Source organism: Ovis aries, chromosome 17 (assembly GCF_016772045.2).
Source record: "Ovis aries strain OAR_USU_Benz2616 breed Rambouillet chromosome 17, ARS-UI_Ramb_v3.0, whole genome shotgun sequence".
NCBI lineage: Eukaryota > Metazoa > Chordata > Mammalia > Artiodactyla > Bovidae > Ovis > Ovis aries.
Window position 1 is genome coordinate 35,062,514 of NC_056070.1, and position 15,807 is coordinate 35,078,320.

At 44.4% G+C, this 15,807-nt stretch overlaps 1 protein-coding gene across 1 annotated transcript in view; it reads right to left on the reverse strand.

Annotated features, from left to right (window-relative positions):
- Window positions 1-14,833, reverse strand: part of FGF2 (fibroblast growth factor 2) — a 54,589-nt gene extending 39,756 nt beyond the window's left edge. Inside the window, exon 1 of the mRNA NM_001009769.1 lies at window positions 14,656-14,833. Coding sequence (NP_001009769.1) covers window positions 14,656-14,833 — 178 coding nt within the window. The remainder of the gene's footprint in view (window positions 1-14,655) is intronic.
- Between the last annotated feature and the right edge of the window lie 974 nt (window positions 14,834-15,807).

Genomic DNA, 15,807 nt, shown 5'->3' on the forward strand with positions numbered 1-15,807 from the left:
CTTGCCTCCCGACATCCAGTGGAGCAGTCACTCCTGTCTGAAGCCTTTTTCTGACTTTGCCATGAGAATCACTGTCCTCCTTGACATGATCTCACCCGTCCCCCAGGACACAGCACAAGCAAAACAGCTGTAACATTTCGGTGTCAATGCTGACTTACATCTTTCTCATCCTGTCAGACAACACACAGCTTAAGGAGCACAAGCCTACCTTTTTTTTTTTTAATCAAAGTATAACTGATGTACAGTATTGTGTTAGTTCCAAGTGTTAGATGCCTATCTTATTTGACTTTTAATCTCCAGCAGCCAATGCTATATAGGTCTATATAGTAGACTTTTTGTGGTTAGAATAACAAATCAATAAAATTTTTTATTGAGGTATGTAACTTATCTGGCCCCAAATAATATTTAAGATGAGATACAAAGATACTGACAATATATCAAGACACACACACACACACACACACTTAAAAAATGGTTTTTAAATAAGGCAAATAGGAAATAAGGGTTAAAAATTTGTTTGAGAATTTGTATTTGATTGAGAATATCATACTTGCTAGAAGCGGAACACATATTTGGCTTTCTAGAAGCCAGCAGCAATAACAAGTTTCCCAGAGTCCATAAGGTTAAAATAAACTGGCTGCCAAGGAGAAGCATGAACTAGTCCCAACAGTTACCACAGAGAAACTTCCCTCAGGAGACCTCAGAGTGGAGACTATGTAATGAGATCAACAGCAGCTTGAAATATTTCTTAGAATTAACACAGACACCAGTTTCGCAGAGATGTTACTCCTAAGAATTGTTCCCCATAAACTACAGACTCAAATCAACACATTCAAATCAGCTCTTCCTGACAGCTGGGTTAGTCAGAAGATATACCTTAGTTATCAGCAGCAGTGTCCTTGATATATTTTGGGCCATGGACAACTTTTTGAGAATCTGATAAAATGCTGTATATTCTCCCCTCAGAAACAACACCTTGATATAGTATTTTATATATATTTTCAAGGGACTATAGAAAACCTGGAGCTTGTTCATGGACTGTCCACATTAAAATACCCAACCTGGATGGAAGAGGTACCGTATCTCTTTGAGTGAGGCTGAATTATAAAGAACCACATACATTAACTGTCAGCCATGGTGAGCATTAGGCTTCTTCCAGAAAATAGAGGTACCTAGTAGGAACACCCTCTCACTGTTGGAGGTGAGGGCATGGGCAAGGCCAAGAGTCTCCAGAATCCTATACACAAAAGCTCTACAGTTCAACATCATTCAGTTCAGTCGCTCAGTCGTGTCCGACTCTTTGAGACCCCATGAATCGCAGCACACCAGGCCTCCCTGTCCATCACCAACTCCTGGAGTTCACTAAGACTCACGTCCATCAAGTCCATGATGCCATCCAGCCATCTCATCCTCGGTTGTCCCCTTCTCCTCCTGCCCCCAATCCCTCCCAGCATCACAGTCTTTTCCAATGAGTCAACTCTTTGCATGAGGTGGCCAAAGGACTGGAGCTTCAGCTTTAGCATCATTCCTTCCAAAGAAATCCCAGGGTTGATCTCCTTCAGAATGGACTGGTTGGATCTCCTTGCAGTCCAAGGGACTCTCAAGAGTCTTCTCCAACACCACAGTTCAAAAGCATCAGTTCTTTGGCGCTCAGCCTTCTTCACAGTCCAACTCTCACATCCACACGTGACTACTGGAAAAACCATAGCCTTGACTAGACGGACCTTAGTTGGCAAAGTAATGTCTCTGCTTCTGAATATACTGTCTAGGTTGGTCATCACTTTTCTTCCAAGGAGTAAGCGTCTTTTAATTTCATGGCTGCAGTCACCATCTGCAGTGACTTTGGAGCCCAAAAAATAAAGTCTGACACTGTTTCTACTGTTTCCCCATCTATTTCAACATCATTAAGTATAGCCAAAAATAACTTAAGTCTGGAAAATATTCAACAGAGGTGTAACCAAACAGGTATCTCAACTGGTGTCTTTTTCCTAATCTCATTAAAACACTTGAAGACTATCTACTTCTGGAGTAACATAGCTTCCTGCAATGCCTTTCAAGAAAAATTCGTCGAGCTGCAAAACATAATGTAAATCACTAAAAATTCTCCCGCTGTACGAGGATGTGAGTGATACTGCCAATAGCTGGGTGGAGGGTCTAGCAAAAAGCTTTGAATTAAAATGAGAATCTCAAGCTTCACTTCAGAATGGTAATTAGAAAACAGACTCAGCTGTCTATTAAGAATACTTTCAGATCATGATAATAAATCCATATCACCAATTTTATTTATCTTTAATTCTTTACCTTTTGGAGGGAGAGCATACTTCCAGTTCATTAACGGTGATACAGTCCTTGGGTCCTGGCCTTACAAGGCCAAATATGAAAAAACTCTACTCTCCCAAAGAAAATGTACCTTTGCAGAAGGTGGTTATGAGAAATTGGTCAGATATTCCACCAAAATAGCATGTGAAGCCTACGTATACTGCCGCTCTCCCACTATATACGACCCTATTTCCTGTTTCCTATGTTATCTTCCTTTCTCAGTATTCTCAAGTCTCTCGGACTTTTTTCAAGGACCTACATCAGGCTTACTAGCTATCTAGAGTTTCCAGAAAATACCTGTATCCCACTTTCTGATATATAAGACAATCACTCATCTGCTGGTAACTTCCTATTCTCTGTAATTCTCATAGACTTTCAACGGTGCCCACATCTGTAAGCAATGTGTGAACCAGGGGACTAGACTGTTCTGAGTCCATAAAGTTTTTCTAAAGAAAGGGATAACAAGATCAGAGCTGCTCTCTGGAAAGATACTCTGCCAAGGAACAATATCCAGTTGACGCACTGGTGTTGTGGACTGAACTGTACCCCCACCCCAAATTCATACACTGAAGCCCGAAGCCCCAGTACCTCAGAAAATGACTATTTGGAGATGGGGCCTCTAAAGAGGGATTAAGTTAAAACAGGGCTGTTATAGAGTGGGCCCTAACCAAATCTGGATGGTGTCCTTACAACAAGAAGAGATCGGGATGTGTGCACAGAGAGGTGATCATGTGTAAGGTGGCTGCTGCAAGTCCTGAAGAGGCCTCAGAAAGACCAGACGTTCAGACAGCTGTATCTTAGACTTCTAGTCTACAGAACTATGAGAAAATCAATTTCTGTTGTTTGAGCCACTCAGTCCATGGTATTCTGTTATGGCAGCCCCAGCAAACTGATTCAGATGGGATCAGGTAGAAGGCAGCTGCACCAGTCAGGGACTGAAGGAGAGCACTTGTGGCAACAATGCAGAGACCCCAGAGGGCGTGAGGGACGCAGCCAGACTGAGAGACCCCGGAGGGCGTGAGAGACCCCGGAGGGCATGAGGGACACAGCCGGACTGAGACCACAGAGCCTGAGACAGGGATGTGAAGACGGGGGAGATGAAGAGTAGAAATGTACTCTGCGAGATGGGCTGGTTAGCAAGAAATTTACAAAATTAAATATATTTTATATTTTAAAATACAGGGGGTCAAAAAAGGGGGACAAGTGATTTCAAGGAAAGAGGAGTTTCATTATAAACACATGTCTAGATGTGTCTGGCTAAGTGCTTTCTTTGTATCTCTTTGTCTACCTTGGTCTTTACTTTCTCAATCAGACACTCAAACAATTGTTGACTGACAATCTCACTTGGGGAAGAAGATTAACATTAACATAAAATAGGCCCAGGTCCATCTGCTTTTTTTTCTTTTACTTTTTTTTTTTTTTCCATCTTACACTATGTCCTTAAATAGTAAGCCTATCTCAAATTTCCTTGAAAGGGCCTAACTAACTTTTTAAACATCCTTATAATCATTCTCTTTGTATTTTCTGCATGCCTTAGCTTATTCTGCATCTTTACAGACTCTATCTTTGAGGTTTATCCCATTCTTATATAGTATTTATCCTTAATTATGTCCTACTCTTTTAATTTTTAAATATGCCATTTAAAAATCTTTGAGTTCTTTAGAAAGCAATCCCTAAAATAATAAAGAATTGTTTCATATTAATTCAGGACAAATATTTTCTAAATAAAAAAGGATGCAATTAAGGGGTAGAAGAAAAGATGACAGAGACTAACTTTGCTGAGCACAGTAAAGGCTCTGGGAAGAGTTTAAACTATTTTTAAAAATCACTATTTCTGTTCAAATTCATGCTATACTGTCCATCTGAAATTCTGGCCATGAACTGTATTCTAAATACTAACAAATCTGGAAGACGCAATTAATTACTTACAGTCACAAAGAGAACATGGTTTGAAAAGCCAATAGCAAAACCTCTATCACTATCTGTAAAATGAAAATAATACTTGTTTCATAAGACTATAACAAGATTAAACATACTGTTCATAAAGCTGGCACACAACATGTTCTCAGGAATTTCATCCATCCATTCAAAAAACATTTAGTAAATAACAAGGTCCCAGGTGAAGTTGTTTGGTGAAGGCCAAACAATGGGCCCTTCCTCTTTAAAGGCGCAGGGACATGGCCAAGTTGCCATGGAACCTGCTTCGGTGTCTGGCTCAGGCTGGACAGATCCCATCAACACGTCATGGTTTTAATACCTTTCTTCCAAAATAATCTGTGCCTTACTTTTCCCACCTTGTAACAACTGAAGGTATTGCTGTAACTATTTTTTAATCCAACACGTTGTATTAAATGTAATATATGTCTTCATCATATACCACTGTCCTCTACTAAACCAGTTAGAAAAATTAGCTTCCCAATTTTATTTGTATATCTCCATTACTAAATTGTTGAGTTTAATGGATAAATATAAGAATATAAGAAGAGTTCTAAAGTTCTAAAACTCAAGAAACACACTCAAACTAGGATAGTTTACTTTTCATATGATTGTTTTGACAAATACTCTGCCTCAAAGAAAACAAAGAAATAAGGTAAATCAATCTTACATTTAAACATTAAAGGTTAAATCTGACTCAGAGAAAGACTGTCCGTATTTCTAATTCTAATAAGATGAAAACAAAAGGAGACCGCCCATGCAAAATGCAGCATTATGCTATCCCAGAATCAGAACTTTCAAGAGGAAAGGGACCTTCTTCTCTCAAGTTTCCATACAAGTAGTCACCTCCTCCTCCACACACAAACACACACGCAATTGTCAAATAGGCCAAAGCTAGAAATAGCTATGAAGATAAAGGTCAAATTACATAAGAGAATTTTTTAAAAGAAACATAACCAATAGGAAAAAATGAAAATATATAAAGACATATAGCAGGTATCAAAATATATGTATTATTATTGTTCATCAAGTGTTATGTTTCAAAAAGTAATTTTTTAAATAGAGGTATTATTTGACTCTGTTACTCTCTTCCATTTCCTATTTATGTTATGACCATCTATAAATCTATGAATTGTTTTCTATTTGCAAAATGATTCAGCTAGAAAGCAGAATGAGACTGGTCATTCAACAGTCTCTCCCACCCACCCTTGCAGACATCACATCACAAAGACTATGACTCACTTTGCCATACAGTTTCTATCCTTTCAAGAGTTTTAAGATTGTTGTGATGAATACTGGCTCATAAATCTGAATATTAGGATGAAATTACTTGTGCCATTTCCTCACAGCCAAAAGGGATATTAACAATGGTACCAGACAGTTCTTAATCCTAATTTATAAAATGATTCACAGCTTTTAGAAAGAGAGAAAGAGACAGAGGGAAAGAAAGGGATTTAAGGATTAAATATCTGACTCAAGTATGAACTCTCAGATCTATGGTTTTTAATTAGATCACAGCTAGTTCTGAAATTGGCTAGAAATGTTGACATGTTCTTCATTAGCTGAAAAGAAAAACTTCCACAATAAAAATTAATCCTAACGAAACGATTGTGTTTTAGCTTTATTGCTTCCTTTGAAATAATATGAAAGGTGTCCACAGAAGGAACCACAGTGATGCTACGTTCAACTTATCTGCTCTGCACACTTCATGCTGAAGTGTATATGCTTATTTATCTAAAGTTCTAGCTCGTTCAGCAATACACATCAAGCCTCTTCATGGGCCTCAGCGCAGTCATTCATTTGAGTCGAGGGAATTCTGGAGTGCCAAAAGTCAGTCTCAGTCCTCAGAGTAGAAAAGAGAGCCAAGGACTACTGCGTAATGTTTAAATTGTTCAAAATCCTTGCCACCTAGAAACTTCCAGTAAAACTGAGGGACAGGAGGTTAAAACACATCAAGCTATTAGAGAAAATTTTTAGACAGCATGCAGGAGAGGACAGATGGGTACAGGGCCATGTGAAAGCCATAGGGTCTGATGCAAAGCCTAGGACTGGGGTCAGGAAAGAGGACTTAAGTGCACTTCAGCTCAGGGAAACAGCCTGATTCAAGGCTAAGAGGAGAAGGATGTCAGAAGGCCGTCAGAGAGGAAGTCAGAAGACTTGGCTCATTTGTTGGGTACACACTGAACTTAACACACATTCTCTGAGTGGACAGAGCTCACAGTCCCAGTGCAGGAGACAGACATGTAAACAATTAATTACAAGAAAAACTGTTAAGTCAACAATACATCCCAACTACTATGGGGAAAGAAAGCACAGACAAACAATTAAGTCTCCCTGGGAAGGTAGGGGAAAGTGTCACAAAGGAAAAGACCACTGAGCTGGCTCGTAAAGATCTTTTCAGGGAAAAGCTAGAGTGGAAGCAGGGGGTGAGAGAAGAATTGGTATGAAAAAGGAGGATTTCCCAGCAACAAGGATCACAAGTGGAAAACCCAACTGTAATAGTGATGTTTGTGCCAGATCGGAGACAATCACGAAGGCAGGGAGCTCTGGCAGCATCAGGGGAGTGTGGATAGTAAACAGCTGAAGTAACACTGAGAAGGTAGGTCATATTTCAGAGGGAAAGTCAGGAGGGTCTGTTCATAGGTAAGAAAAGGACAGAGGAAACCAAGAGACAGGGCGAAGAAAAGTCACTGAGGCAGGGACGAATCCCAGGTCTTTAGTTTTGGAGACTAGAAGAAGAATTTCATTTCAGGCAGAAATTCAGTAGGAAGGGTGCCAGGTGGAGAAAATGATGCTATGTTCTGTTTTCTGTGGGATGAACTGAGGCTGCGGCAGTACACCCGTCCTTTAGGCAGCAGGATCACGATACTAACACAAGACAGAAAATCAGAGAGATTTGAAATGATCTGTGCTGAAGGATCACAAGTATTCAGAAGGATGGAAAGAGAGGCAAAAACAGAGCCTTGGGGGATATAACAGCAAAAGACCGAAGATAGGAGGGACCAGAGGAAAAGACGGTTGGAAGGGTGAGAGGAAACCGGGCTAATGTGCCAAGGAATTCTGGTGAAGACAGAGGCAGACAATGGCGTCAAGTGTCAGAAGGAGGGTGACAAACTGGATAAGTCCATGTGATTGAACTGGAAGACTGCCGGGGCCCAGAATGATTTAAGTAGAATACCAGAAGCACAATCCAGAGTTAGAAAGAGAAAAGGAGATGAAGTAGAAGAGAGTACGGGATTCTAGGATACTGGTCACAGAAGAATGAGAGGACAATGCCCAGCATACCTGAGGAATTTTACATCACACAGTACATGGTAAATATCTTAGACGCTTTTTAAAGAAAACAATTCATAATGAGAGCTTTAAACTAATTATCCTGAGCAATGATTCATCTTTTTATAGACTACACCAAAAATGCTAATAGCCAGCTTTTTAATATTTCAATATAATTACATTTTTCCAAATATAATTTTGTCACATATAACTATCTTCATTAAAAGGCTGACTAAGTGCCTAATTGTATATGTTACTATACCAAGAGAACTGTAAACCTTGACCAGGCTTTGAATAGCATGTGGCCCATGAGTAGTTATCCACATAGAATGTTTTCATCAGCAGCTCACTTTTAGTGAGAATTCCCAGAGTAAAAGGTGCAAGTCTTTTATGATGTTTATTTATATGGAGAAGTCATGGTCCCTACCTTAAGATGCCAAATTTTCTCAAAGTGCATAAATCATGAACAGAGAAAATAACCCACTCACAGAATGTAGCCAGATCATTACTACACTACAAAAATTTCCTTTAAAAAGCAAAACAAAACAGGAAAAAAAAAAAAAAAACCTTCCCTCCCCACCCTCTGCAATATCCTAAAAAATCTGTGAACTTTACACTTTAGAATTCTATGGGATAATTTAATTTAGAGGGTAACTTAATTTGAGGAAGTAAGTAGCCCTTTGAAAATACAAATGCCCACGACTTCTCTGGTTTTCCAGTGACTAAGCCTCTGCACGCCCAACGGAGGGGCCTGGGTTCGATCCTGTTCAGGGAACTAGACCCCACTTGTGGCAACTAAGAGTTCACATGCAGCAACTAAGATCCAGAGAAGCCAAATAATTTTTTGAAAGAAAATCCAAATGCAAACACACACACACACACACACATTACTGATTACTGTAAATGAATGAGTAAGTATTAAGGATATACCAGTCAACTCAAAAGTCACCCTATGCAGGAAGAGTGACAGGGAACAACTGGGAGGAGACAAATTAAAAACTGAGTATCGGCTATCTGTTGCCTCTAGGCCCTCCAAATTTCTTCAAACTAAAAATATCCCACAGGAATTTAGAATGGGACTAATCCAGTTTCTAAGAACTATGTGGTATATGGCTCAATGGGTGAGGTTTCCTGGGAGTTGCCATTTTTCCTTTATTCCCTGCCTAAATTCCTATGGCCATAAATAACCTAGCTTAGAGAGAGAAAGCAATAGCTACCCCCTAACAATGGATGCCGGAGAAGGCAATGGCACCCCACTCCAGTACTCTTGCCTGGAAAATCCCATGGATAGGAGCCTGGTAGGCTGCAGTCCATGGGGTCTCGAAGAGTCGGAAACAACTGAGTGACTTCACTTTCACTTTTCACTTTCATGCATTGGAGAAGGAAATGGCAACCCACTCCAGTGTTCTTGCCTGAAGAATCCCCAGGGACGGGGGAGCCTGGTGGGCTGCCGTCTATGGGGTCACAGAGAGTCCGACATGACTGAAGCGACTTAGCAGCAGCAGCAGCAGCAATGGATGCAGTAAGGGAACACTGAAAATCCTGGTGCCACAACTGCATTTCCCATTGCTGTGGTGGTGGCAGTTTAGTCACTAAGTCATGTCGCACTCTTGCAACCCCATGCACTGTAACCCACCAGGCTCCTCTGCCCACGGGATTCTCCAAGCAAGAATACTGCAGTAGGTAGTCATTCCTTCTCCAAAGGATCTTCCCGATCTAGGGGTAAAACCCAGGTCTCTTGCATTGCAGGCAGATTCTTTACCCCCGAGCCACCAGTGACACAATGAAAATTCCACAATGGTAACTGTTACTTGAATTATATTGTCAACAGCCAAACACTTGACAACATACAAGTTAAGCATAAGACCAGATCCCTGGTTTCAGAGTGCAGAAAATGACAAGCTCAAAAACAAAATAGAACCAAGAATACTTGTTTGGAGAGGATACGGTAATGAGGTTAAGGTTCAAGTCCAAATGTGCTGACTTGTCTTGTTCCAATTCCCAGTAATAGAGTGGTTACCCCAGGCCAGTTCCGCACAGATGTTTGTTACAACACAAAGGGGCCCAAGCAGGGGGTTTCGAAAAACAAGTAAAGGCAATGGCATGTGAGTAGTTACCTCCCTGTTCCACAGACATCTTTTGGCCAGAAAATAACAATTCTAATAATGCGAGACCTTACACTGCCTTTTTTCAATATTGCTGACGGTAATTTCTGAGAATCAATATGTAGATGAACAGTCAATTTTATAATTATAATGTATTGAGGATGACTCTTGTTTTGTCTATAACGTTTTTTCAAATTACACCTAAAAATCTCAGCTATCCATTTAAAACATCATAAATCTGAACATAATACTCAGAATCCACTTCTCATACCTGTGTCAAAATCTAATTATGGAATGGCCACTGTATAAACACAAAGAGAGCCCTCAGGGCATGTCACAGGATATTGCCAGTTCTAGGCTGAAGTCACTTGGCACCAAACTCATTTTAAAAGGCTCCTAAGGTGTGGTAATATCCATGATTCATGAATTGTCCTTTCATTGCTGAACCAATTACACGATTTCCACAATTAAATGAGCTATTGGGTTCTTACTTCACTTGTTTACTGCGCACAAATGGCATTAGAGTAAACAGTATGCTTATTAAAGTAAATTGGTGGGATCCACTTGCCAGATATTACCCAAAAAAGTGTATGTGTGTGGAGGAGGGAGAATCTGGTGTCATCAATCAAAAGTTCCATTGACATAAAGGAAGAGAAGAAAAGGTGGCTTTCTTCATTACTCCAGGGGTACAACCAGAGGCAACCTGTGAACTCATAATAACTCCCCAGAGCAACTGACTATGTCAATATTTTGAAGTGGAAGAAGCCTAAAAAGCCAGAACGGCAGGGATAGTCCGCAAGGGGGCAGGTGGGCAAGAATCGGCAGGTAAACTCAGGCAATCAGTTCCGCCTTTGGACCTCAATCTCCTCTTCTACAAAATGAGGCTGGTGAACAGTTCGTTTTTAATGACGGGGCTGCATGGAATATGTGCGGTGGCACAGAGGGTGGGAGTCAGACGGGATCCCAACCTTGCTCCACTTGGGGGTGGGCAGGTCCCTCAGCCTCTTCAAGGCTCAGTGTCTTCTGGAGGCCAGAAGCCGGAGGAGTGTGGCAAGCAGGCGGTCCTGGGAGAAGACCCAAAGGTGGCTCCAGCACTTCTAACTACCTTCATTTTTTCCAAAATAAAAGCATCTGGAATAAATTTAATGCTAAAATGTACACAAGCAGCACACTTTGCCCTTACTATACTCCACCACATGTTGAACGTGCGGCCTGGGATAAAATGTGCTCTCTTCTGAAAGTTTTCACATGGTTCAGTACTTCAGAGCATGTATTTCCGTTACACATCCCCATGGGCAAGTGGAAGGGGCCTGGCAAAATATCCGGGACACCAAAGGGAAGGTGGATGTGCGGCACCCATACTGGCCCTGTCTTTCTTTTTATCTTGCTTTTACCAACACACTCGTGTCAAATACAGGTTATTTCAGGATTGTGAGAAAAGTGCAGGAAAGTGGGCCTTTTGATGTAAAAACAATTCAAGAGAGAAGCTGGGGAGAAACGCAGGTGATCTCCAGCAAAACTGGGAAGCTGGAAACGCTGGCGGTGTCATTGGCCCGCGCTTCCTGCAGCTGTCCACCTGGCCCCACACCACCCTGCCCTGTGTCCCTTCAGAACCTAACCATGTCCCCTGCCCCTGACCAGCGCCCCACACTCATGCCACCGACTCCACAGCCTCCCCCCTCAACTGCAGTCCTGCTGGTCAGCTTTGGGGGAAGAAATCGTGCACACACAATTTAATTCACGTGAAATGTTAAAACCAGGTAACTGCTCCACTCGTCCTTCCAGAGGCACCCTCCGCCCCGCATCCATGAGGACCCAGGTCCAGGGTTTCCCGCAGGCTCCAGCACCCGCCGAGGCTCAAGTCCCTCATGGAAATGGTGTAGGGCTGTCGGCCGTCGTCACCACAGATGGAGACTGTGGATTCTGAGAGCACACTGCGTTTGCATTTTAGAAACATCTGGACAGAGAGTTATGCCAAAGGAATAAATCTCTAGTGATAGATTTTGGGTGTATGGACAAACCAGTTTGAGGGAGGGGGCCTTGGGTTTTCCAATGTTTCAAATATGTCTAGGTATCTGAACCTTAATTCGGTGGGAAGCTGTAGCAAGCATTAACAGCTTTTATTTCTCCACGTTTGCTGATCAGTTTTGCTCCTTTAGGGGAATGGAGGGGATATGGTTAAGAGGATACTGGTATGGCATTGTTTCTCCTATGTATTTCCTAACAGTCTCCTCCTGGTTTTGTCAACTATTAGTATACCTTTGATATGTCAGGAAAAAAAACAAAACACTGTCCTTAATTAAACATATTGTCCAGGTTGGCCTATACGAAAGTCATTTAAATTGATCACTTTCAGGTTTATATTCTTGTCAGTCTATCATCTGGTACAAGGTGATTTTTAAATATCAGTACTTATCAGTCTGGATGAGTACTCTACTCTCTACCTTTGAAGGTCTTTAGCTAGTTATCAGGTTGGCAGGGTTTCTCAGCCTTAATACTATTTAAGTTCATGGTCAGGACATTTATTTTTTTGCTGAGCGATTAGGGAGGTATCCTGTGCACTGTAACATCCCTGGCCTCTACTTAGCAAATGACAGTAGCACCCTTCCAGGCATGACAAGTGGAAACATCTCCAGGCATTGCCAAATGTCCCCTGGAGAGTATCAATCCTATTTCAGACCATTAAGTTAAAATAAGAATACAATAAAATAAGTTAAAATAAGAATACAGTAATGATGGCCCAGCCCAAAACTGGGAATAAAAAGTTAAGTGAAGTTGCTCAGTTGTATCCGACTCTTTGTAACCCTGTGGACTGTAGCCTACCAGGCTCCTCTGTCCATGGGATTCTCCAGGCAAGAGTACTGGAGTGGGTTGCCATTTCCTTCTCCAGGGGATCTTCCTGACCCAGGGACCAAACCCGGGTCTCCCGCATTGGAGGCAGACACTTTAACCTCTGAGGGTGGTAATGTAATATGCAATTCAGAATTATCCTTACCAACTCCCATACATGCCTGCATGCTCAGTCACTCAGTCATGTCTGATTTTCTGCCACCCCATGGACTATGCCTGCCAGGCTCCTCCGCTCATGGGATTTCCTAGACAAGAATACTGGAGTTGGTTGCCATTCCCTTTTCCAGGGGATCTACCCAATCCAGGGATCGAACCAGTGTCTCCTGCATCTCCTGTATTGGCAGGCGGGTTCCTTACCACAGCGCCACCTGGAAAGCCCAGTCCCTATCCAGTTTTGTTTTAAAGGAAATAGGGCATTGAGAGCGTCAGAGAAAATACCTGCAACTCAGAAAATGTCTGGAAGAAAATGTACTAAAGGAAGCCCCAATATAAACCTAATCTGCGGGAAGAGTTCTGTCTTCTCGTCAAAGAACAAACTACTTTTTGTGCTACTAGAAAAGAGCGAAACTAACTGGGACATACGTGCACCTCGTCCAGGCAGACAAGCACAGAATAAACCCCACACAGAAAGATAATTTTGTGAAACCTAAATAGTTACCAAAACAGAGAAAGAGCACTAACCAATATACTGGGCTACAAGCATCTTTTCAGTTTTACTGGATAATGTAAGTGGTCGAGAAAATTGTTTAATTATGGCAGGCCTGAAAAAAGTTACAGACCTGAATCCTTTGCTTGTTGCTATTTTGAAATTAATAAAGACAAATTCTTATGAAGGGATATTTCCTATTACTGAATTTGTCGGCTAGGTTTGGCTGCAGAGTTGTCTCCTCTTCCTAACTCTCAGCCCAGAGTGACAGCTTGCAAAGTTCCTTCCCTGTCCAACTCTTTGGGACCCTAGGGACGGTAGCCCACTAGGTTCCTCTGTCCACGGGGAGTCTCCAGGCAAGAATACTAGAGTGGGGTGCCATTTCCTTCTCCAGGGGAACTTCCCAACACAGGGATCCAACCCACACCTCTTACATCCCCAGCACTGGCAGGTGGGTTCTCCACCAGTATCACCTGGAAAGCCCCCAAAGGAGGCAGTATTAGCATCACAAGGAAAAGAAGGCCTCTTGCAGGTTTTACGGAAGAGAAAAAAAAAAACAAAAACAAAAAACAGAGGATCAAGTTTTCCACCTGAAAACCATTAAGGGAGGACTAGCAGAACAAACAGCTTTCAAAACATGTTTTACCTGCACTTACAGAATGACAGTTAAAAAATACCTGATCTCTTTCTCTCACTTCAAACTCATCTATTTTTATCAGCCTATTTTATACCTCTTTCCTTCTTCTTTCTCTAGACCAGCGGGTTCTCAAACTGTGCTCCCAGGTCAGCATCACCCGGGAAGTAGTTAGAAATGCAAATGAGGCCCCACTCCAGACCCAAGCGATCTGAAACTCTGGGAGATGGTTCAGCCATGAATCACACAACACACTTTGCAGGTGATTCTTATGCACTCCTAGTTTGACAACTAACGCCTCAGACCAATCTTATTTCTATTACCACAGATATATTATTATTATTACAGAAAATGCAACTATAGACTAGTAAATTGAGTCCTCTGCGCACTTCAAACTCCTATTTGATCCTCAAACCTGACCCGAAGTATCTTTCCAACAAGGATCTTTTAATTGGGCTGCGGTCCCTCCTGGCTTTGCCCGGGAGACAACGAGCATCCCATAGAAGCGGTCGGAACTTCAGGCTCGGGGCGCGGGAGGCAGCTCGCTGAGCCGCTCACCTCTGCTCAGCCGCCGGGCACCTCCGACGCGACAGGTTGTCTGCGCCCAGGGAGCCGCCCGCAAAGCCCGGGCACCGGGGCCCAGGGGACTGGGTTAGCTGAGCAGCCGGCACACTCCAAAGCCTGGAGGAGCGTCTACCGCCACCGCAGCTCGGGGCAGGAGGGGGCGAGTGGTGAGCCCGAAACCGCCGAGGGCCGAGCCGAGAGAAACCACAAGTCCCACTGGGGTCACACTGAAGAGGAAGAAGGAGCGCGGAGGCTGGAAGGCAGGGGCGGGGGAGAGAACCGCAGGGGATGAAGACGGCACCGGCGAGGAAGACCTGGGGAGCACTCACTGTGAGGGTCGCTCTTCTCGCGGACCCCGTCCACTCGGCCGTCGGGGTGGATGCGCAGGAAGAAGCCCCCGTTCTTGCAGTACAGCCGCTTGGGGTCCTTAAAGTGGCCGGGCGGGAAAGCGCTGCTGCCGCCGTCCTCCGGCAGGGCTGGCAGCGTGGTGATGCTCCCGGCGGCCATGGCCCCACCAAGGCCCTGGCGGGGTCCCCGAGCCCCTGGAGCCGCGCGGGGAGCCGCCGCGCCCCGGCCCCGGCCTCCGACGCGCTCCGGGGCGCGGCCCCGGCCCCGGCCCCCCAGCCTCCCTCCCCGCGGCACGCGGCCGCGCCCGCGAGCCCCCAGCCTCGAGCTGTTCGGCCGCTTCCCTCTCCGCCTGCCCTAGAGCGCGGGGAGCCCGGCGGTCCGGGATCGGGGGGTGAGGGCTGGATGCCTCTGCGGCCGCCGCTCTCGGGAGGGCCGCCTCCCTAAGCCGCAGCAGCCGGGATCCGCTCGCCACCGCGGGCACCGCGTCCGCCGGTCTGCTACCCGCCGGGCCGCGGCGTCACATCTAATACGTCTCCACCCCCGACGCCCACGACCCCCCACGCCCCCCGCCCGCCTCCCTTCCGGCGCACCGCCCCCTACTCGCTCCGGGTTTTCTGGGGCGGGTGTCTGGGTCGGGCGCTCGGGCCTCAGGACGCAAGCGCGCGACATCCGTGCCCCGGGAGCCCGAGGGGGAGAGCCAGGGGCGGGGGAGGTGCGGGGACGCGGCGGGAGGCTCTGGCCCAGGCCTCCGCCGCTCTAGGGGCTCAGCCCCGCCGGTTCCCCAGAAGTCGCCCCAGCCCAGCTCCGCGCAGCCCAAACCACGTTTCGACTTTCTCCACATTGCGGAGCTTTTCGCTGAGCAACCAGCCGTGACTCAACTTTTCAAAGTTTAAATGCAATTTTCTCCTCTAGTCTTTTTCTCTGCCAGCGTCTCAAAGCGTAGAAACTATTTCCACCCCGAAGAAGTGGAGGAATTGGAAGTCAGGGAGGATTGTGTGTCAGAATAGGTTTTGAACGTCTTAATTACCCAAAGACGAGGGGCACGCAAACTGTTAACAGGGAAGGCGGAGGCTGAAGTATTTTACTAACAGGAGGGGAGAGAGAGGCCAGAGAAGGGGTTGAGTTGCAGAGAG